This window comes from Felis catus, chromosome C1 (genome assembly GCF_018350175.1).
Source record: "Felis catus isolate Fca126 chromosome C1, F.catus_Fca126_mat1.0, whole genome shotgun sequence".
NCBI lineage: Eukaryota > Metazoa > Chordata > Mammalia > Carnivora > Felidae > Felis > Felis catus.
In genome coordinates, this window is record NC_058375.1 from 31,242,006 (window position 1) to 31,262,819 (window position 20,814).

General features: G+C 55.3%; 1 protein-coding gene and 1 long non-coding RNA gene across 2 annotated transcripts in view; one reads left to right on the forward strand and one right to left on the reverse strand.

Annotated features, from left to right (window-relative positions):
- Positions 1-15,446, reverse strand: COL9A2 (collagen type IX alpha 2 chain). The gene is made up of 32 exons (XM_023258522.2): positions 15,278-15,446; positions 14,008-14,082; positions 12,738-12,773; positions 12,589-12,651; positions 11,563-11,616; positions 11,415-11,450; positions 11,289-11,312; positions 10,914-10,967; positions 10,511-10,564; positions 10,357-10,404; positions 10,115-10,171; positions 9,979-10,032; positions 9,622-9,675; positions 9,222-9,275; positions 9,071-9,124; positions 8,899-8,952; positions 7,260-7,313; positions 6,793-6,846; positions 6,506-6,559; positions 5,494-5,538; positions 5,081-5,134; positions 4,424-4,477; positions 4,056-4,109; positions 3,895-3,966; positions 3,598-3,633; positions 3,446-3,490; positions 3,311-3,343; positions 2,950-3,096; positions 2,662-2,716; positions 2,150-2,338; positions 1,249-1,326; positions 1-793 (listed from the first exon to the last, which is right to left on the reverse strand). Exons 1-32 carry the CDS (start codon positions 15,347-15,349, stop codon positions 594-596), a joined length of 2,067 nt encoding a protein of 688 aa, XP_023114290.2. The 5' UTR covers positions 15,350-15,446; the 3' UTR covers positions 1-593.
- Positions 4,468-20,814, forward strand: part of LOC111561714 — a 27,048-nt gene continuing 10,701 nt past the window's right edge. The window contains exon 1 of the long non-coding RNA XR_002744430.2: positions 4,468-7,240. This is a non-coding gene — a long non-coding RNA (uncharacterized LOC111561714). The remainder of the gene's footprint in view (positions 7,241-20,814) is intronic.

Consider the following 20,814-nt stretch of genomic DNA (forward strand, 5'->3'; position numbering starts at 1 on the left):
TTCGTATCCAAGTCGGGGGCTTTTATTTACAGCAAGGCCTGGATGGATCTCGGGGAAGGGGTGAGGATGGGAGGGGATAATGCCAGGAAGAGAGGGGAGATGGGTGTTTAAATACTCAGATGGGAGGGAGGCAGGGAGGAAGTAGTGGGGCTGGCTTAAGGATGGCCACCTCTGGGGAGTCACCCACCAGCCATCACCCAGCAAGTCCAGGGGAGGAAGATGGGATCAGGGACGGGCAGAGACCTCAGTCCACCTGCCCCAAAGAAGATGGCCCCTGGAAGATGGCACAGATTAAGGAGACATTTGTTTTGGTAACTTCCGAGTCGTGCTCCAGGAAGGAAAGCCACCCATCTGCTTTGGAGCTGGGACTTTCGGGTGACACTCGCCCTGTTGGTCTCACCTTTTCATTCCAATGCCCTCCCTTTCCTTCCCCCATATTTTAGAATTTCCTTTTTCTCAGGACTCCTGGGTCCCAGATGGAAGGTCCTGGGAAAACTGGCTTCCTGGGCTGAGGGATGGGGTATGTGTCCATCCAGAGGGAACCCAGTCCTTTCCCCCCAGGGTGCCCACTGGGCTCTGTCCCAGCCTCATGCTCATGGCCCTTTGATGGATCCAGGTTCTGTGAGGCGTGCAGAGGCATAGGCCGAGGCTCCAAGGCAGGCCGCAGGCTCACAGAAGCCTGGCAGCCCCATGGGGCCTGGCAGGCCTGGTCGGCCTGCTTCTCCCGGGGCCCCTGGGGATCCCCGAGCTCCATCTTTGCCGTTGATTGCTTGGCCGGGCCGGCCAGGGAGTCCTGTGAAAGGGAGAAGACCGGGACATCAGGGCCGCCTCCTCCTGTCTCGGCTGGCTGTAGGATTCTCAGTCCCGTTTTTCAGGGAAGTGGTGGGGGTGGGATGAGGTCAAGGATGAGGCCAGGAAAAAGGGACTGCCCCAGACGGGTTCTGAGAGAGTCGCATTATCCATTACTCCCACCTCCCAATTAGTGAATCTTGGGAGCAAATGCCTTTTCATTTTCCTACATGAAGCAGATTTTGGTACAAGCCAGGACGTCCTCAGAATCTCAGCTGTCTGGTTCCCAGCCAGACCCCACCCAGCAGCTCCCGGGTGCTCCAAAGGGATGCAAAAGCTGGATGTGCGAGAATGAGCTGGCTGAGCAAGAGGCCACCAGGGCAGAGACCCAAGTGTCTGCAGGTCCTGAATCCCAGAGCTGAGGGACAGAACTGCCGCTCGGCAGGGCCAAGGTCTTACCTGGGATCCCCGGGGGCCCAGGCATCCCGGGATGCCCACGTCCCATCTCTCCCCGGTCACCCTTCTCGCCGCGTTTTCCTGCGGAGAAAGAAGCCTTCACTTTTCACAATTGGAGGATGTTTTTTCTACTTTGGTTGCTATTTCATTTCTATTTCACACACAGCAATTATTCCTGTTTTATGCTAGTTTATAATAGGGGAAAGTTGGAAATGTCTGCAGAACTGGTTAAGTAAGGGAAGGTCCAGACAGGATGGAAGGCTACAGCCAATCAAGTTCATTACAGGAAAGCATCTAATAATAATAATAATAATAATAATAATAATAATAATAATAGCTAATATTTACTATGTGCCAACTCTACGTAAATTACCTCCACATGTAATCCTCAGGACAATGCTATGAGGTGGTTGTTATTAACATCCCCCATTTTACAGATGATAAATCTAAGGCCCAGGGAGATTATCAGGTAACTTGTCCAAGGTCTATAAGGAGAAAGTGGCAGAGTCTGGACAGACACCTGTCTTGTGACTCTCAAGTTTGCATGCTTTACTACTTTGCTAACTCACCTCCCCGCTTCTAGAGACATGGAAGGATGTCTATGGAGTACCACTAAGCAAATTTATAACAACACCCCCTCCCCCCAAATACCCAAGTTATAAAATAGTACATTCATCTCCATCAATTTTCTACTGAGAAAGCAAGCCCAGGAGTCACATATGACTTCTGGAAAACTTTGCTGAGGGAGTGGGGGAAAGTGTGCCTCATCCGGAGAGGGGGAATGATGAAAGAGAAAACGGGAGGCTGAGCCATCAGACCACACAACCCATAACCCAAATGGGGTCTGGCCTTGGCCAAGTCCATACCTGCCCAGTCCCCACCCCCACCATAGAACAGCACTCACCCTTGGGCCCTGTATTGCCAATCTGACCCACGGCTCCCACGATGCCAGGAACACCCCGAGGGCCAGGGTGCCCGTGGGGTCCCTGCTTGCCTGGGTACCCAGGAGGCCCAGGGGGTCCTGGGGGACCCATCATCCCGACCGCACCCAGGGCCTCCCTCTTGGCACTCACAGCGACCTCTGCCAGTTGCTCTGGAAGGGAGGGAGGGAGAGGAGAGGTCTGTGAGATGGGGGTGGGCTCGGTGAAATGGGAAGGCAGAGCGTCCCCCACGAGCCGGGCCCCTAGGTGTGCAGAGGAGAAAGCCCGGTGTTTAATGTCCCATTCCCCCCGGTTTGCGGAAGTCAGAGATCCAGCGTGGACAGATGTTCATAGGTCCCCGGCCTCTTGGAAGCAGAGCTGGAATGAGCACCCAGGCCCGCAGACCCTCGGGCAGGGCCAAGTGGAGCAGCTCCTGAGGGGTGGCGCCGCGCCGGCTTGGACTGGGAGGAGGAGGGGGTGCTGCCTCCGCCCTCACCTTGCATCATCTTCATCATCACCGCCACGATGTGCTGGTCACTGGCATCTCGGCCCTGCGAGCAGAGAAGGCCTTCCAGGAAGAAGCCCCTGGCCGGCTCCCATTCTCCCACGGAAGTCTGTGCGGCATCGGACAGAAATCCCCCCCGCCGCACCCACCCCCAAGCCGTCCGAGGTGGGGCCTCAGGGAAGCCAGCTGGCTCCGGGGACTCCCAGCCTTTGAGGGGTCAGCCGCGCCCGCAAAGGGATTTCCTACCGGGAGACTCCCCGCTCCTGGGGGCCGACTCACCGCCACGCCCTGTCTCCCCGGCAGTCCCGGCACGCCTCGGTCTCCAGCTAGTCCTCGAGGGCCGGGGGGCCCGGGGTAGCCCTGCACCCCCGGGGCGCCCGCATCCCCGCTGGGGCCCGGGTAGCCGGGTTCTCCGCGGACTCCTTGCTGCCGGAGCGGGGGTGGGGGTGGTGCGGAGCGGCGGTGAGAGTTCGCACGCGCCGGGGAGGGAGAGGGGGAGGGGAGGGGAGAGTGGGGGTGGGAGGAGGAGGGGGTGGACAGGGAGGAGAAGGGGAGGGGAAGGTGCGGGAGGAGAGGGAGGAGGCCGGGACAGCAGCCGTCGCCGGGCAGCGGGGCGCGGCATTGCGGGGGCTGGACTTACCTGTCCCTTGGGCCCCGGCTCGCCAGACTCGCCCTGCAGGCACAGGGAAGCCGGGTCACGGGCGCTGAAGCCCCAGAGCCCGTCCCCCTCCCTGCCCCCCCACCCGCCCCGGCCGCCCCCGCGCGGCCAGCTCACCTTCTCGCCTTTCTCTCCCGGGAGACCGGCCACCCCCCGGTCGCCCTGCAAATTGAGCACAGCGAGTCAGAGCGGCGACGGACCCCACCCGCCGCCGCCGCCGCCGCCGCCGCCGCCCGGAACGCGGGGGGAGGGGAGACTCTGGTACTCACCACGCCGCCGCGGGGTCCGGTCTTCCCTGGGGAGCCCTGCAGCAAGCGGGCAGTCAGGACTTGGTGAGTTCCCCTCTCCCGGGACGTCTGGGTTCCCCCCCCCCGCCCCCCGCCCCCGCAACCCCCGGTCCTGGCCACACCCCTCTGCAGCTCCTCCCTGTCCCCCAGGGCCGCCTGGGACCCGCCGGACATATTTTTCCGCGAAGATCTGGAGGGCTGAGGAAGGACCTAACTGAGCTCCAGCCCCCCCAGGTCCTGAAGCCTCTTGCCCAGGTATTTTCCAGCCCCATTTGGTACCTTGTCTCCCTTGATGCCTGGCAAGCCTTGGGGCCCTGGAATTCCGGGAGGCCCCTGCTCCCCCTTGGGTCCCTGAGGAGAAAAGAACCCGGAGTAGTGTATCAAATGAGGTGTCCAGACATGCTCCCCACTGCCCATCACAGCTGGCCGCCTCCACTAACCTGCCGTCCTTGAGGGCCTGGCTGCCCCACCGGCCCCCTCTCACCCTGGTCACCCTGAAATGGAAAGAGAGGATGACACACAGGCCAATGACACACAGGCCAGAGGATGACACACACCCCCCTCCTCGGTCGCCCCCTCCAGACCCCAGACCCTGCTGGTCAGGATGCCCTCCATTCCTCCACACCAGCACTGAGGTCCTTTGCTCCACTTTACAGACCAGCAAACTGGGGCCCTTGCCTGGAAGGCCTCTCAAGGCTGGGCAGGACTAGGCAGGTGCTGGAGCCGTGGATAGGACCCAGATCCTGGGTCCAGTGGTGCCAGCTGCTGCAAAGGCCCCCAGGGAGGGACCACTGTGCCAGGCACTTACCTTCTGCCCCATGATGCCGCGGGGTCCGATTTCTCCTTGAGGTCCTGGCTCTCCCTGGGGGACAGAAACTGGGAGTGAGGCAATGGGCCTGGTGCATCCCTCCCTTCCACGGCTGGCTAACCCCTACCCTCCCTGGGTCTCAGCTAATTCACTTCATCATTTATCCCCTGTTCTTTGGGTCCCTGTCCTTTTCCTTCAATAGGACCCCACATAGTTGTAGTCAGTCATCATGTGATCATTTATTTAATATCTGCCTTTTCCACTAAACTGTAAACTCCGAGTATGAGACTATCTCAGCATCTAACACAGTTGCAGGTATTTGGTGAATGTTTATGGAATGAATGAATGAATGAATGAATGACTCTGCTGGATTCTTAGCCCCAGTCAACTTGGCCATCTGAGGATGTCATACCCATATAGAACAGAACCAATCCCGCCATCACCACACTGTACATAGAGAAACAAGGACCCAGAGTGGAAAAGGGGTGTCTCCCTGGGTCAGTGGGTCAGTGTGCATAGCCCCGAATGGCATTCAGGCTCCCCTAAACTAGGGCTTCACCCCACACTCTCACCCAGGCTGCATATGCTGAGTGCAGGGTCTTCAGACCTGGGAGGGGGACTAATGCAAGAGCCCTGTGTCAGGGAAGGGACACTTACCTCCTTCCCAGGAGGACCAGAGAATCCAGGGAGGCCCTGCTGGCCTGGCTCCCCCTGCAGGAAAACAGTTTTCAGGTCAGTCTGGGGGGTCTAGTCAAGCTCTTGATCTTGCAGAAGCCTGATGAACCCTAAACAGAATCTAGAACCAAATGAGTTGGGGAAAAGGTGTTCTTGGTCAGGTCTTTTGGAGTCCATTTATTTTCCTGTTTGTTTCTCCTCTGGTTGGGAGCCATGCCATCCTGTTTCCACAGAGGGCTGGGGGGGAGCGGCAGGAAGGAGGTGCTTGGGCACTGTTGTTGAGCCTGGGGTGAGGCCTGGGCCTTAGGGTCTTTTAGCCATGCCCCTGGACCCTGCCCCCCAGGCTCCCTTGCTCAGATGAAGCCAATCCTGTCCCCAGCTTGAGGTCACCTTACCTTGTCTCCAGGGCCTCCTTTTGTCCCAGGCTGGCCTGGCACACCCTGGAGAAAGAAGATGACATCAGTTTCTATCCTGGCACTGGGGAGCCCCAGGCACCTCCCATCCCCATTCCAGATCCCCTCCCTTCCTCAGCCCTGGCTTGTGGGAGCTGAACAACAGAAGGCCCAGCCATGGCATCACAGAGTTGACTGTACCCTGAGCCCTGGTGGGAGAGGACAGGGGTACAGAGGGGCCTATAGTCTATGGGGAGAAGAGAAGCACCCTGTGTTCTCAGGCACATGTAAATGCCTACAGGAACACAATCTGCACACAGGCATGTTATCAGGCTTTGGCCTCAGCACCTCCAGCAGGGAGGCAGGGGGCGTCCCATGGACTGGGCTTCCAGAAGGTGTGCGATGGAGATGGCCCTGAATGGTGAGAAGGCACAGAGAGGTAGGGAACGGCATTCCAAGTAGAAGCACCTGCAAAGGCCTGAAGGTGTAGGGGTAGAAGAGGCAAGGCAGGGTTCCCTGAGAAAGGAGAGGACACGGAGGGGCCGTGGCTGGTGAGGATGGAAGGGTATGGTGGGGTCAGATTATGGTGGCCTTGAATGCTAAAGTGAGCTGTGAGGACAAGCCTTGTAGCTGTCCTGTTCACAACTTTCTCTGCCTCTCAGTGCACCCTGGGGACTCAGTAACCATGTCTTGAATGACTGGATGGAGTGACTTTCCTGGAGGCAGTGAGGGCCATGAAAAGTGCCTTAGTGGGAAATCACCAACATGGAGAATTAGAATGATCAAAGAGAAGGCTAGAGCAACTGTCCAAATGATGAGGCCTAAGCCAGGCCAGGGGCCACAGAGGTGGTGATGAGGTCTGGGCTGATTGGGAACAAGGACTAGAGCAAGATCCCTGGGTGTGTGGATTTCCACCTCATCAACCACTCATGCCACCATGGGGAAGCACTCCTCCACTGAGCAGGAGAAGCAATTTACCCCTGGGGCCGCCCCTGGGACTCCACCCTGTACTCACCGCTAGGCCCTGGTGGCCTTGGTTTCCTGGCCGCCCCGCCTGTCCTGCGCTGCCCTGGGAGAGACAGAGAACCAGAGGCACAAGTGAAAGCTCCAGCTAGAGGGTCCATGGCTTCTGCCCCCGTGCAAGTAAGGAAACTGAGGCCCAGAGGCAAGCAGGGATGCATCAGTGGCACACTTGAGGATCCCAGGCTCCTACGCCTCCAGGATCAGTGTGATGAGACTCAGGGCCTGAGCTGGGAGGGACCCTGACCACTCCCCAACTCTACCGGCAATCCCCACTCATACCTTCATGCCAGGTGTGCCTGGGGTCCCATCCTTGCCGTCGATGCCTGGGGGGCCCTGCTCAGAAGGAAAGTGGGGAGATGCCTGGGGTCAGGCCACCCACCCATGTCCCTCTGTGACAGCTGCAGTCAGTGTGTAGGTAGGAAGTGGGTCTGGTTATCTCAGGAACCCCCACCAGCCAACTGAGTGGGGGGGGGGCAGAAATGGGAAGAGGATTTGGGGGGATGGGCCACAGTCCTTCCTCAGTGGATGACAAGTGTCCCAGATTGCTGCAAGCTTCCCCAAACCTCTGCTACATCACCACCCCATTTACAGGTGAAAGAACTAAGGCACAGAAAGAGGGCCTCTCCCAAGGTCACAGAGCCAACCCATCAGCAACAGAGCTCAATCCAGAATCTCAGGCTCCTCGTCCTCTGAAGCTTGGACAGAGTTGACCCCGCTCTCTGTCTGGGTAAGCCTGGGCCACTTACGGTTGCTCCCTTCGGGCCTGTTATTCCCTGGGGTCCTCGAACGCCTTGGCTGCCCTGCAAAGTAGATAGAAATGACGTCACCTTCGAGATGCTGAACCCCTGTCGGGCTGATCAGAGAGGGGAGCACTGAGAACAGGGACCTCCAGCTCTCAGGGTCCCTCTTGTCACAGGCCACATTGTGCAGGGGCTGGAGAAGAGGGGCCTGAGGCCCAGAGGGGAGGGAGTAGAGGTCAGCGCCAAGCTGATGGGACTGGGCTGGGCGGGGCTGGGCAAGTGCAGGGATAGGAACCAGCACTCACTGAGACCTCACCTGGGCTCTGAGCTCCACTTATATGAAGGAACACAACCAAATACAATGTGTGGACTTTGGGTCTTGATTTGAACAAGAACCCTGAAGAGACATTTTTGAGACAATTGGGAAACACTGAACATAGACTGATATTAAGGAATAACTGATATTTGCTGATATTAAGGAATAATTGATAATCTTGTTGGTATGAAAGTGAATGATATGTGAGAAAAAGCCCTTATTTTTAAGATATACAGACAGAAGTATTTAGGAGTGAAATGACATGATGTTGAGGCAAAGATTTGCTTGAAAATATCAACAACAGGGGCACCTGGGTGGCTCAGTCAGTTGGGTGCCCGGTTCTTGGTTTTGGCTCAGGTCATGATTTCACAGTTCGTGGGATTGAGCCCCGTGTCAGGCTCTGCTCTGAGCATGAAGCCTGCTTGGGATTCTCTCTCTCCGTCTCTCTCTGCCCCTCCCCCACTAGAGCTATCTCTCTCTCCCTCCCTCTCTCTCTCTCAAAGTAAATAATATTTTTTTTAAAAAAAGGAAGGATATAAAATATCAGCAACAAAGTGGTGGATTGAATAGGGCAAAGTGTCAATTTGGGGAGACAGGTATATAGAAATTCAGCATATGATTCTCTCTACTTTTATATGTGTTTAAAAACTTAACATAAAAAACTTTTAAGAAAGTTTAGTTACTGCTCAGTTTTTCTATAAACTCAGAACTGCTCAAAAGAAATAGTCTATTAATTTTTTAAAAAAGTTAAGAGAACTGGGATATAGACCAAATCCCATTAGCCCCATGGCTGATTTGCTGGAATTTCATTGTCTGGCCACAGCGAGCGTGGGACTGGATCCTGTGCCTTCTCCCAAATTGAATGTGATCAGCACAGGCTGGGCTTGCAGGAGTGGGGGCTGGTGGGGTGCCTGGGCTCCCAGCACAGAGGCTCCTGCCCCGCAGGGATCACTCACCTGCACAGACACACAGGGTAACGCACACACACATGCACACACTTGCAGACACACAAAGTACAGAAGCAGAGTAACTCACGCACACACCCCCATGCATTCGCACAGACACTCAGAGTAACACACACACACGCACCTGCAAAGACACACACAAAGCAACACATTCGTGCGCACCCATACAAACACAGAGTGACGCACGCACACACAACCATGCATCCGCATGGAAAGAGTAACACACACACACACACACACACTCGTATAGACACACAGAGTAATGCACACACACACACACACACACACTTGCACACGAGTCGTGGGTGGCCCCCCCAGTACTCTCCAGGGACCCTGGCTGGACAAAGGGTGGCTGAGGACTCACCACATCGCCCTTCTCCCCGGCTCGGCCTGGCGGCCCCCGTGGACCTTCCTCACCCTGGCAAGGACAAACAGGCATCCAGATCACATGGGCTCAGCGGGGGCCCCACTCCCTTTGCAGCCCCAGGAGCTCCAGCCTGGAGGAGGTATGTGTGCAGGAGCAAGAGGACACTTACTGGTGACCCAGCAGCACCAATGGAGCCCACCATGCCTTTGTACCCACGAGGACCCTGGGGAGAGAAAAGAGTTACAGTCAGTTCTGGCTGGACCCCAGAGGCCCGGGGGCTGTGCATGACAGCTCTTGCAGGACACCCCCGACTTACTTACCGTCTCTCCTTTGGGTCCCTCCATGCCTGGGTAGCCCCTGATGCCCTGGGGACCCTGTCAAGACACAAGAATGACAGCAATGGCGATTTCAAGGCTCCTCTGAGGCGGGCAGCATAGTCCTTATCTCAGAGAGGGGACACTGAGGCTCAGAGATGGGGAGGGACTCACCAGGGTCACTCAAGGGGACAGAGGCAAAACCTGGGCCTCAGCTGAGTCTTCTGGCTGACAGCATTGGTGCCTGTCCCCCAATTTCTGACAGTCAGCCTCCCTCTCTCCACCCAGAGACGTGCCAACTGGACACAGGTGTTTCTTTTACAGGTTAAAGGCCAGAGCAAGGGAATGGCGCCACTAAGATCCCTTAGGATGAGGAGAGGGGGGTCCCGGGAGGAGCATTCCTTACCGGTGGTCCAGGGATGCCTTGCTCTCCAGAGGCACCCACGTCTCCCTTGGGACCCTGTGGGGCAGGAGTGAGTGATCAGACAGGCAGGCAGATCGAGCGAAAAACATACAGACATCCAAAGATACCGTCCCTTTCCCAGAAAAAGCAGACAGGAAGGACCCTAGAACCCATGGGAAAAGGGAGGCCCAGCAAAGAGAAGGTACTTGTCCAGAGACACGCTGACCTGGAATATAGGCCTCTTGCTTCTCAGCTCAGTGCCCAGAGACCCACAGGGGAAGGAGAAGGGATGAAGAAGGGGCGGTCCCTGTAAGACCCTCTTCACACACAACTCTGTAGCCCTCTGTTCCTCATACTCACAGGCCTCCCCTGGCGGCCAGAATCTCCCAGAACCCCGCGTTTGCCAGGATGCCCCTGAAGGGAAGGAGGGAACTCAGTGTGAGGTCGCCTTCCAACCACCTGCTCTGCCCTCCAAGGACTTGGGCCAGTAGCTCACCTTCACTCCCTGCAGCCCTGGGGGGCCTTTCACACCCGCCGGACAGTTGGTTGGACACTGGAAAGAAAATCCCGCCAGGTTCTGTGGTCACCGGCCTGCCCTGTCTTGCCAACTCCCAGACCCTCCTCTCACCCCACTTGGCTGAACCTCCGTGGGGCAGCCCCTCGCCATCCCACTGACTCTACCTCCAAAGCCGACCCACCCCTTCCCCACATTAGACCCGCCCCAGGGCCTCCTCTTACCAAGAAATCCGCACTGCCTTCCAGACCCTGGATGGTTCCTGGGCGGCCCTGAGAGCAGATATATGGAGATGAAGCCTGACCTGAGCCTTTCCCACCTCAGGCTTGTGCCAAAGACCCTCATCCTTCCCCATGCGGGAAGTCTGGGGACACTTACCGGTTTGCCAGGTGGCCCCGGGGGCCCTGGTGGCCCCTCTGGTCCAGGATCCCCCTGGAAACAAGATGGGCCAAGATCATACTCCTGTCCGGCTCTTCCAGGGTCACTCTGCCCCCTCCTCCAGTCCCCGATACTGTCCTGTCCACCCTGTCCTCCAGGTCACCTTCTGAGATCTGAGATCTTGGGGAGATAAGAGGCCTAATTGCAGGGAATGGCCCCAGCCCTTGGCTTTCCTGAACCACCTACAGCAAGGTGGGCTCAGTGGGAGAGGCTTCTGCCCCAGACCTGAAGGAGCTCCTGCTGGCCAGAAGCAGGCCCAGGAGCTGCTGGAGAGACTCCAGCTTGCCAGCTTGGAGGTTAGAGGGCAGGAGGCAGAGTGAGCAGAGGGGTGGCTGGGGCTCACCTTGGGGCCTGTGATTCCAATCTCACCAGGGAGGCCAACAGGTCCAGGTGGTCCCTAGGAGGAAAGCTGTCACTGGCTAGGATGCCTTGGAGGTTTAGCCCACCCTGATACCAACATAGGGATAGGCACCTAGAAGCCCCTTCTCCACTTTTACTTTGGAACCAAGCCCAGAGAGACTGACAACTTAGGGCTTTAAGGGCCATAGAATCCCAGAGGCAGCAGGTAGGCCCAGAGTGAGCTGGCCCAGAGTTCTCTGGGAAGTCTGCCTGTTCTGGACACCATCACAGGATGCTGGCCCCTCCCCTTGATGGCCCGTCCTTCTGTATCCTCCTTCCCCAAGAGTCCCAGGGACCTGTCCCATCCAGAAGGACTTACAGGAGGTCCAGCAAAGCCAGGGCCCTGGAACAGAAGGAAAGGAAATTGGGTTCATGGCTCCTTCTGCAAGTCCCGCCCCCTACCCACAAAGGGTCCCTTGAAGCCCTTGCAGGTTATTATACTCACTGGCAGGCCAGGGGGACCTGGGAGGCCGGGCTGGCCCTGCAAGAGCAAGGGGAGAGGTTCAGAGGCTGGGGTCTCCTAGGTCTCTGCTCCTCTCTACCACAGCCCCGTCCTTGGATGGCCCAAGCTGAGTCCCCAGCAGGCCACTTACCTTGACTCCAGGGATCCCCATGGGGCCAGGCTCCCCCTTGGCTCCAGTTAGACCCTGGGGAAGAAACAGAAGGTAGATCAGTGAAGGGCAAACTTGTTCCCTGAACCACAGGAGAGGGCAGGGCCTGAAGTCTCTCCTGGGCAGGCCCCAGCTGCTTCCCACCCCACTCCATGAAGGTCAGGTGACTGCAACACTGCTTTCCCCTCCCCCAGTGCTCACAGCAACCCTGGGAGACAGGAAGGCAGAAGGATTACTCTTTTATGAAAGATGAGAAACCAAGGCCCCAAGATTGGTCTGCACGGCCATTTTCTTGATGTCTGTCTGCCCTTGGCAACTTTTTCCAAGCCTTAGTGTTCACATCTCCAAAATGGGTTAATCATGTTTACCTCTCTGGATGGATGTGAGAACCAATATGCCAGTGGAAGGCAGTGTGCTTCTTAATCTTTGCAGGTTGTGGAAAATTTGGAGGGGTCCTGGTGGCTGTTCATAGCCATGATGACCCTCTTGAGCCAACAGGGCAAAGGCAACTCATGGGACCTCTTTCTCCTCCCATCTTTTAGTGACTGACCCAGGTGTATTCCTCAATCAGATGACTGTCTCAATGGTTCTGGCTGTGTCCAGGAGCCTGTGACTTTGGGGCTCCCGGGAATTCTGTGGTATCGACGAATAATGTTCCTCTCCTGCATTGCTCCTGGGGCCGCGAGGGGGTAGTAGGGAAGGGAATGGGGAAGGAAAGGACAGCTCCATGCACAGTGTTCAATCTGCTACTTGGAGGCTGGAAATGTGAGACTAAATCCTGGCTGCTACAGATGAACAGAACCCCTGTTTGGACCCCCATATGCCTGTGATTCATGCTCCTGGGGTGGCTGTGGGGTCACAAGTCATATGGAGGTGAAGGGAACTCATAGCTATAGTCTCCACCTTGCTGCCCTGCTCTGAACAGAAGAGAGAGAAGATGCCAGAATTGGACTCTGGAAGTCAGTGAGTGGAGCCCTAACTGGCTTTACCAGACACTCAGGTACTCACATCAATCCCAGGCTTCCCGTCCGGCCCATCTGGCCCCGCTTTGCCAGGTTCTCCCTTAGGTCCCTTAACAACAGAGGCGGGGCAAATATTAGCCAGAGGAGGGCAAGAACTAGAAAGGTCAAAGGTCAAAGAGGAAAAAAAGCACTCACCGGAGGCCCAGCTTTCCCAGGGGGCCCCTTGTCACCCTGTAAGATAGGAGTTGGTTAGACAGCACCCTGTGGCTCATGCTACCCCAAATGGGCAGCCCTGGCTGGCTGGCCCCACATCCCCTCTCCTCACTTTCTTCTCTTCTGTCCTGCATCCCCTCAGCCTTGCTTTTTTTTTTTCTTTTTGAAAATAGCTCCCTTTCCCTCAAAAAAAAAAAAAAAATCATAGATGGATTGAGACCAACCCCAGCCAGGTTGGAGAGGTGCTGTTAACGTGCAAGCGGGTTATAGACACACAGAGGTTGGTAAAGGTGCCAGTTAGAAGACCCGCAGATAAGGTTGTGGGCTCCAAGTTACCTCAGAGAGTGGGTGTCTCTGGATTTGGGCAAGTGTGGGAGAAACTGGGACTTTCAGAAAAACATGAAAGGGAGGTGAACTGGGTGGGGAGCAGCTCTTTTCTGGATTGGGGTCAGGGAAAGAAGAGACTGGGGCAAGAGCAAGGACCAAGACGGCCTATGAAGAGGGTCGATTCAATCTGTTCCTAAGGCAGAAAGGATCTCCTTCCCCGGTGACAAAGGACCCATGGTGGAGGACAGCCAGGGCCTGTGGAGTTATATGCAGGCCGAGAGGACTTCAGGCAGTTCAGGGCCTGCAGCCGCCAGAGAGTCTGGCAGGGACCCAGCGCCCAGTGTTTGGAGGGTGGGGGCGCCAGGTTGAATAGAAGTCTGTCCAGATGGGTAAACATGGAGCTGACCTCCTGGGGGAGCCTCCTGAATGAGGCATTTAACCCTCACCATGCTAGGGAGAGCAGGGAACAAACCCTGCTGGTTCTAAATCGGGGAGGAAAATGCAAAGGAAGAGACAGGAGTCTGGTTCAGCTGGTCAGCGGTCTGACCAAGGCTCCCAAGCCACCCTGAAGAAGAATGCAGACGTGCCAGGGGGCAGGGCAAGGCGTCTCCCACCCCCCCCCCCAAAAAAGGGAGAGTAGGGGTGGGGGATAAGGAATCGCTTTGAGCTGCGGCCGGCAGACGGAACAGCAGCTCCTTGTCCGCCGGCGGCTATAACGGGCTTTGCATCTCAGCGCTAGTTTTGAGGTTTCCCAGAACAAACGGGCTCCTTGTGGCGCAGGCCGGCGCCGCTTACTGACAACAGGGGGCGCTGCATCTCCAGGCACCCACCCCACCGCCGCCGCCGCTCACAAAGTTCGCCTTTGTCCGCGGCCTCCCCCCCACTCCGCCCCCCCCCCCCCCCGCCGCCCAGGTTGGAGACTTACGTCGATGCCGTCAGATCCAGGCACTCCCGGCGGCCCTGGGGGGCCCGGGGGCCCAGGTTCTCCGGGCGGACCTCTCTGAAAACACACAGAGGCGTGCAGCCCTCAGACTGTGCAGGGAGCCGGGCGTCCCAGCGGCGAGCCTCCCCGGGAAACGCAAGCGCCCTTGCGTTTATTGAGAACCTAGTGTGCACCGCACTGTGTACCACTACATGTACCGTCTTTTGGAACGCTCAGAACTGTCAGGCGGATACTATTACGAGCCCCAGTTTGCAGTTGAGGAAGCAGGCTCAGAAGGATTATGAATGATCACAGAGAGTAAGTGGTGGAGCTGGGGCCGCCGGTCTCCTTCCACCGGACCGCGCTGCCCTTGGGCTGTCGCGGTGGGGAAGAGATGGAGATGCAGACGGCGCAAGTGAATCACAGATGGTAGGCGAGGCGGTGCCCAGCAGACTGCTGGCTCCAGTGAACGGTTGCTCGTATTATTCTTTTTAGATGAACAACAGGTATACATGCTGAGTAGGTACTCCTCCCTCTCGCTCGAAAGGAAAGTGGGGGAGGCGCAAGGAGAGGGGGCGTAGGGAAGGGAGGCCCGTTCTCCTTTCCCCTCAGAGCAACCCTCTCCCAGCGCCGTTCCTCCCTCGGGTTGCCCTCGTTTGGGGGCCAGCCCCGACCCAGGCAGGGGTCGCGCGCCTGCCTGGTGCCCGCGCCCTCCCCTGGCCGAGAAGTGCCAGGCTGGTGCCCGGGCCCGGCCCCATCGCGCCCCTGTCCCGTTAGGCCCCCAGCACCCCCACCCCCGGCGGCCCTCCGCAGCGCGACGGGGGCGCGGGAGTGGGAGCCGGGCCGAGCGGCAGCGGCCGGCCGGAGCGGCGTCTGGCTGGAGCCGGGGCCCCCGGGGAGGAGGCGGGGCGGAGGCTCCGGAGCCCTGTGAATGGGCACCATTGTCTCCCCCGCCACCTGGGCTCTCGGGGCTGCCAGGACCGGGCGCCAGCTCCTGGCCACGCTGCCGGTCCCAGGCTGGGCCGAGCGTCCCCCGACAGGGTCCCTCTGGCTCCCCGGCTCGTCCGCCTCCCTTCGCGGCGCCTGGACGCGCCCCCGTGCGCACCCACCGAGGGGGCGCGCGCCACGGGGCCGTACGAACCCGAGGGGGGCGTCAGGGGCTCCAGGGTAGCGGGCAGACAGGCCGAGCCCTTCACCAGCCTCCTGGGTCCCGCACCCCGGACCCCCCCACCCCGCACCCTGGTCCCGGCGTGGCGGCGGCCGCGGGACTTACGATCTGCGCCAGGGCGAGCACGAGCACCTGGAGGAGCACCAGGAGGCTGCGGGGGGCGGCCGCGGCGGCCATGGCGGGCGGCGGGGTCGCGGAGGACGGGTGCCCGGGTCCACGCTCGCACCGGCCCGCAGAGGCTCCGGGCGCGGCGGCGCTGGCTGCTCTCGGACGGGCCGGGCCGGGCCCCCTGGATATGCGGCGGGGCGGGGCGGGGACCCGCGGGGTCTGTCACCTGAGAGGGCCGGGGGAGGGAGGCCGGCGCCCTGCGCCCAGCTCCGCCCCGCTCCGTCCGGCAGCCAGTGCCCACCCTCTGCCTTCCGAGGAGCGGCCGGGGTGCAGGACTGAGACCGTCGTCCCATTTCTCCCGGAGGCCGTCCGAGGTCCCCCTCCAGCCTGACCTTCAAGGCCCAGCACCTTCCCCCGGACCCGCAGCCCGCGCCCCACCGCTGGCCGGGTGGTCAGCCACTTCTGCCTGCGAGCCCTGGCCTGGGTCCTTCCTCTCTCCTCCAGGGCCCGGGCCCAGAGCGAGTTTTTAGGTTCTGCAGACCCTGTCTGTAACATAGGCACCACTTTGTTCAACTTCACACACAGTCAGGCCTCTTCTCTATGAGAACCTACCGAAGCCCTTCCTGGATCAGCCATCCCGTGAATACCCCTGTCCACCTTTTCCTTCTTGCTTCCCTCCCCCCTCCCCCAACTCTATAATGGAGTTGACTGTGCCTCACCTCCAAACTCCTTCATTTCCCTCTCATCTCCCTGCTTCCGCCCCAGCAGGGAGATACGTCTCTTGGAGGTCACCAGTGGGGCCCAGCCCCTCTTTAGTAACCCTCTCTCCACTCCCCCCACCCCCCACCGCCCAGGAGGCTGTTGGCTACTGGAGCTGCCGATGGCCATTCTCTCCTTGAAGCTTCCACCATCGAGCCCTCCTTCTTCTATTGCCTTTTCTTCACTGCAGCTTTATCTTTAAGCACCACAGTCTCTAGCTCTGGGCCTTCTTTTTCATTCGGGGTGATCTCCTCCACCTTCATGGAAACAGCCACCACCTTAAGTTTCCAAAGCCTACTTACCCAGCATCACCTCTCTTCCAGTCTTAGCTTCCTTTCCATTCACTTAAGTGATATTGGTAGGGTGATTTGGAATCAGACTGTCACTAGCCATGACCACAGGCACCTGACACTATATGATGTCTCAGTTGCCTCATCTGTAAAAGGGGATGATGATAGTCCCTGTCTTACAGGGTTTTTGTGAAGACTGGATGAGATGATGTACATGAAGTACTTAACCTAGCAGACACGCATACTAGGTGCTTGATACGTTTTCGCTTTTATTGTGATTTATGGAGGACACTTTCTTTACCATCCTGTACCCAGTGTGAGGGAGAGGACCACAAGATCAGCTAAAATAGCCAACTCTCTGGAACTTAGGAAAGTCCAACCCCATGGGGCACGTGGGCAAAGGGCCCTGAGCTTTGAGACGTGTTCCTGGAGCTTAGTTTGGGAGAGAAGGCTTGAGAGAATATAACTGATCTGCCTAACAGAGTGGGAAGGAATTTGGAGTTTAGAGGAGGTAAGAAGAGAGGAGGAGGAAGTGAGGGAAGGATGATGGCATTGCCCAGGGTAGGAGGGTAATATTTGTAACAGACATCTCAGAAATGGGATGGCCAAAGTTGTTGTTGTTTAATTAAAAAAAAAAAATTTTTTTTTTGAAGAGAAGACGAGTGAGGGAGGGGTGGGGGGGCGGGGGGGGGGACACAGGATGCAAGCCCCATGCAAGGCTCTTTGGAACTCACAAACCTCAAGATCATGACCTGAGCTGAAGTAGGACCCTCGAGTGACTGAGCCACCCAGTTGCCCCTGTTGTGGATATATTTTTTTAATTTTTTTTTTAAAGTTTATTTATTTTTGAGACAGAGACAGAGTGTGAACAGGGGAGGGGCAGAGAGAGAGGGAGACACAGAATCTGAAACAGGCTCCAGGCTCTGAGCTGTCAGTACAGAGCCGGACGCGGGGCTCGAACCCACAGACCGCGAGATCATGACCTGAGCCGAAGTCGGCCGCTTAACCGACTAAGCCACCCCGGTGCCCCTGTTGTTGATATTCTTAATATTTGTTTATTTATTTTTGAAAGAAAGGAAGAAGGGGAGGGGCAGAGAGAGAGAGAGAGGGAGAGAGAGAATCCCAGGAAGGCTCCACACTGTCATCGTAGATCCCACGAACTGTGAGATCATAACTTGAGATGAAATCAAGAGTCAGATGCTCAACCGATGAGCCACCATGGTTTTTTGCTATTTAAGTAATCTCTACACCCAACGTGAGGCTCGAACTCATGACCCTGAGATCGAGAGTCACATGTTCTTCTGACTGAGCCAGCCAGGCGCCCCCAAAGCTGTTGGTTTTTACGTTGCTCATTTCTTCATCTCTTTGTGAGCTAAATACACATGGGCCTCGTGTAAGTTTTCTTTTGTGGGTGGAAATTACAGAAAGGGGATGCGCTTCACATCTGGATAGCACATACTAGTGTATTAGCTGTCTTTTGCTGTATAGCAAGTCACCTAAAAATGTGATGGTTTAAAGCAACAATTTCTTGGATCAGGAATTCAGGAGTGGCTCTGTTGGTTGGCTCTGACTCCGGGTCTGTGATGAGGTTACAGTCAGATGTGCCTGGGCTCGGCTCGTCTAGAACGCTTCTTTACTCAATGCATCTGGTGTCTGTACTAGGAAGCCTCCGAGAGCTGGGGCGGGAACAGCTGGAATTTCTCGGGAAGCTCTCTCCTTTATCTATTTGTGGGCTTTCCACAGGGTCTCTCCAGCACAGCAGCTTCAAGGTAGCCGAACTTCAAACATAGCAGCTCAAAGAGAGAGGGAAAACACCAGACCGAAGCAGAATTGCCTCTCAGGATCTAGCCTCAGAAGTCATACAGCATCAATGTCACTGCAGTCTCTTGGTCCAGGCAATTTCAAAGGTTTTCCCAGTTTCAGGGGAGGGAACAGAGACTCCACCTTCTGATGAACGAATGTCAATGTAACATTTTAAGAAGAGCATGGAGCGTATGTGTGTGTGGGGTGTGGAACCTATATGGGTGCGGCCATCTTTGGAAAATGCAACCTACCATACTTGGGCTTATAACCTGAACCAATTCAGTGGAAACTGAAGCTCAAAGCAGGCGCTGAGCAAGAGAAATTGTCCCACAAGACATGGACTAGAGGTTCAGGCCAGTCACATACAAATCTTAAGGAGCAGGGAAGCTCTGAATAAGTGGAGAGTTGTATATCCACATTCCTGGATAGGAAGACTCATTGTTGCAGAGATGTCAAATTAATTTAGGGGTACCTGGCTGGCTCAGTCAGTGGAGCACATGACTCTTGATCTTGGGGTTGTGAGTTCAAGCCCCATGTTGGGTGTAGAGATTTTTAAATTTTTATTTTAAAAATAAAATCTTAGGGGCACCTGGGTGGCTCAGTCAGTTAAGTGTCCGACTTTGGCTCAGGTCATGATCTCACAGTTTGTGAGTTTGCGCCCCACATTGGGCTTTCTGCTGTCAGCACAGAGCCCGCTTCAGATCCTCTGACTACCTCTCTCTCTGCCCCTCCCCTACTGGTTCTCTCTCTCTCTCTTTCTCAAGATAAATAAATAAATAAATAAATAAACGTTAAAAAAATTTTTTTTAACGTTTATTTATTTTTGAGACAGAGAGAGACCGAGCATGAACAGGGGAGGGTCAGAGAGAGGGAGACACAGAATCTGAAACAGGCTCCAGGCTCTGAACTGTCAGAACAGAGCCCGACACGGGGCTCGAGCTCACGGACCGCGAGATCGTGACCTGAGCCAAAGTCGGCCGCTTAACCAACTGAGCCACCCAGGCGCCCCAATAAATAAACTTTTAAAAGAAGTACTAACTTCTAAAAATAAAATAAAATAAATCTTAAAAATTGATTTATGAATTCCATGCAATCCCAGGCAAAATCGGAATGTAGGTTTCATGAAAGTTGACAAACTGATTCTAAAGATATTCTACTAGAGAAATTACATGAAAATAGCCAAGAAAATTTGAAAAAGCAAATGAGAAAGGTCTTTCCCCACCACAGATCAAAACATACTGTAAGGGAGTTGTTCAAATAGTGTTCTATTAGCCCAAGAATAGATTTTTTTGAAAAGAGAAAGACAAAACACACACACACACACACACACACACATTTATCACATCTGTTTAATTTATGGGAAAGGTCTTTATATTTAGTTTATGATAAAGGTTAAATTTAAAGTCATTGAGGAAAGAGTAGCCTAGTCAATACATATTGAGGCAACTGGATACATATTTAGAGAAAAATTCAAGTTAGATTTCTATACTAGTATACAAAAATATATCCCTGGACTAATTAATTGAGGACCTAAATATAATAATAACAACAAACTATTAAAACCTAAAGGAAAATGGAAAATGTTTCTTAAAAAAATTTTTTAAAAACCTTTTTTTTTAATTTTTTTTTCAACGTTTATTTATTTTTGGGACAGAGAGAGACAGAGCATGAATGGGGGAGGGGCAGAGAGAGAGGGAGACACAGAATCTGAAACAGGCTCCAGGCTCTGAGCCATCAGCCCAGAGCCTGACGCGGGGCTCGAACTCCCGGACCGCGAGATCGTGACCTGGCTGAAGTCGGACACTTAACCGACTGCGCCACCCAGGCGCCCCTAAAAAACCTTTTTTAACATTTATTTATTTTTGAGAGAGAGGGAAAGAGAGAGCGTGAGTGGGGTAGGGGCAGAAAGAGAGAGACAGAGGATTAGAAGCAGGGTCCTTGCTGTGAGCGCAAAGCCTGATTCGGGGCTTGAACTCACGACCGTGAGACCATGTCCTGAGCCAAAATCAAGAGTCAGGCGCTTAATGGACTGAGCCACCCAGGTGTCCCTACAAAAAAAATTTTTAGTTTATTTATTTTGAGAGAGAGAGAGCAAGAAAGCAAGGAAGGGGCAGAGAGAGAAGGAAGGAGAGAGAGAGAGAGAGAGAGAGAGAGAGAGAGAGAGAGAATCCCAAGCAGGCTCCTCACTGTCAGCACGGAGCCCGATGCGGGGCTTGAACCCACAAACTACGAGATCATGACCTGAGCTGAAACCAAGAGCCAGATGCTTAACAGACTGAGCCACCCAGGTGCCCCTGGAAAGTGTTTCTTTTAAAAATAATTTTGTGATAAAAAATTTTTTTTTACATAAAAATAATTTTGTGGTGGGGAAAACTTTCCTGAACAATACACAAAACCATGGAAAGATGCCCAAATTTGACTTCATAACACTTTAACATGTCTTTACAATAAAAACGTATGGAGAAAGTTGAAAGACAGAAAAATATTTGTAATATATATTAACAGACAAAGAACTAATATGGATAACACACAAAGAGGTCTTACAGATCAATAAGGCAAGCTCTATCAAACATTTAATGGAATATCTCATTTGAATATCCTACAAGCTTTTAGAGGATAGAAAAACAAAGAACACTGAAACTCATTTTGTGGGGTTAATAATAACTTTGAGTTTCAAACCAG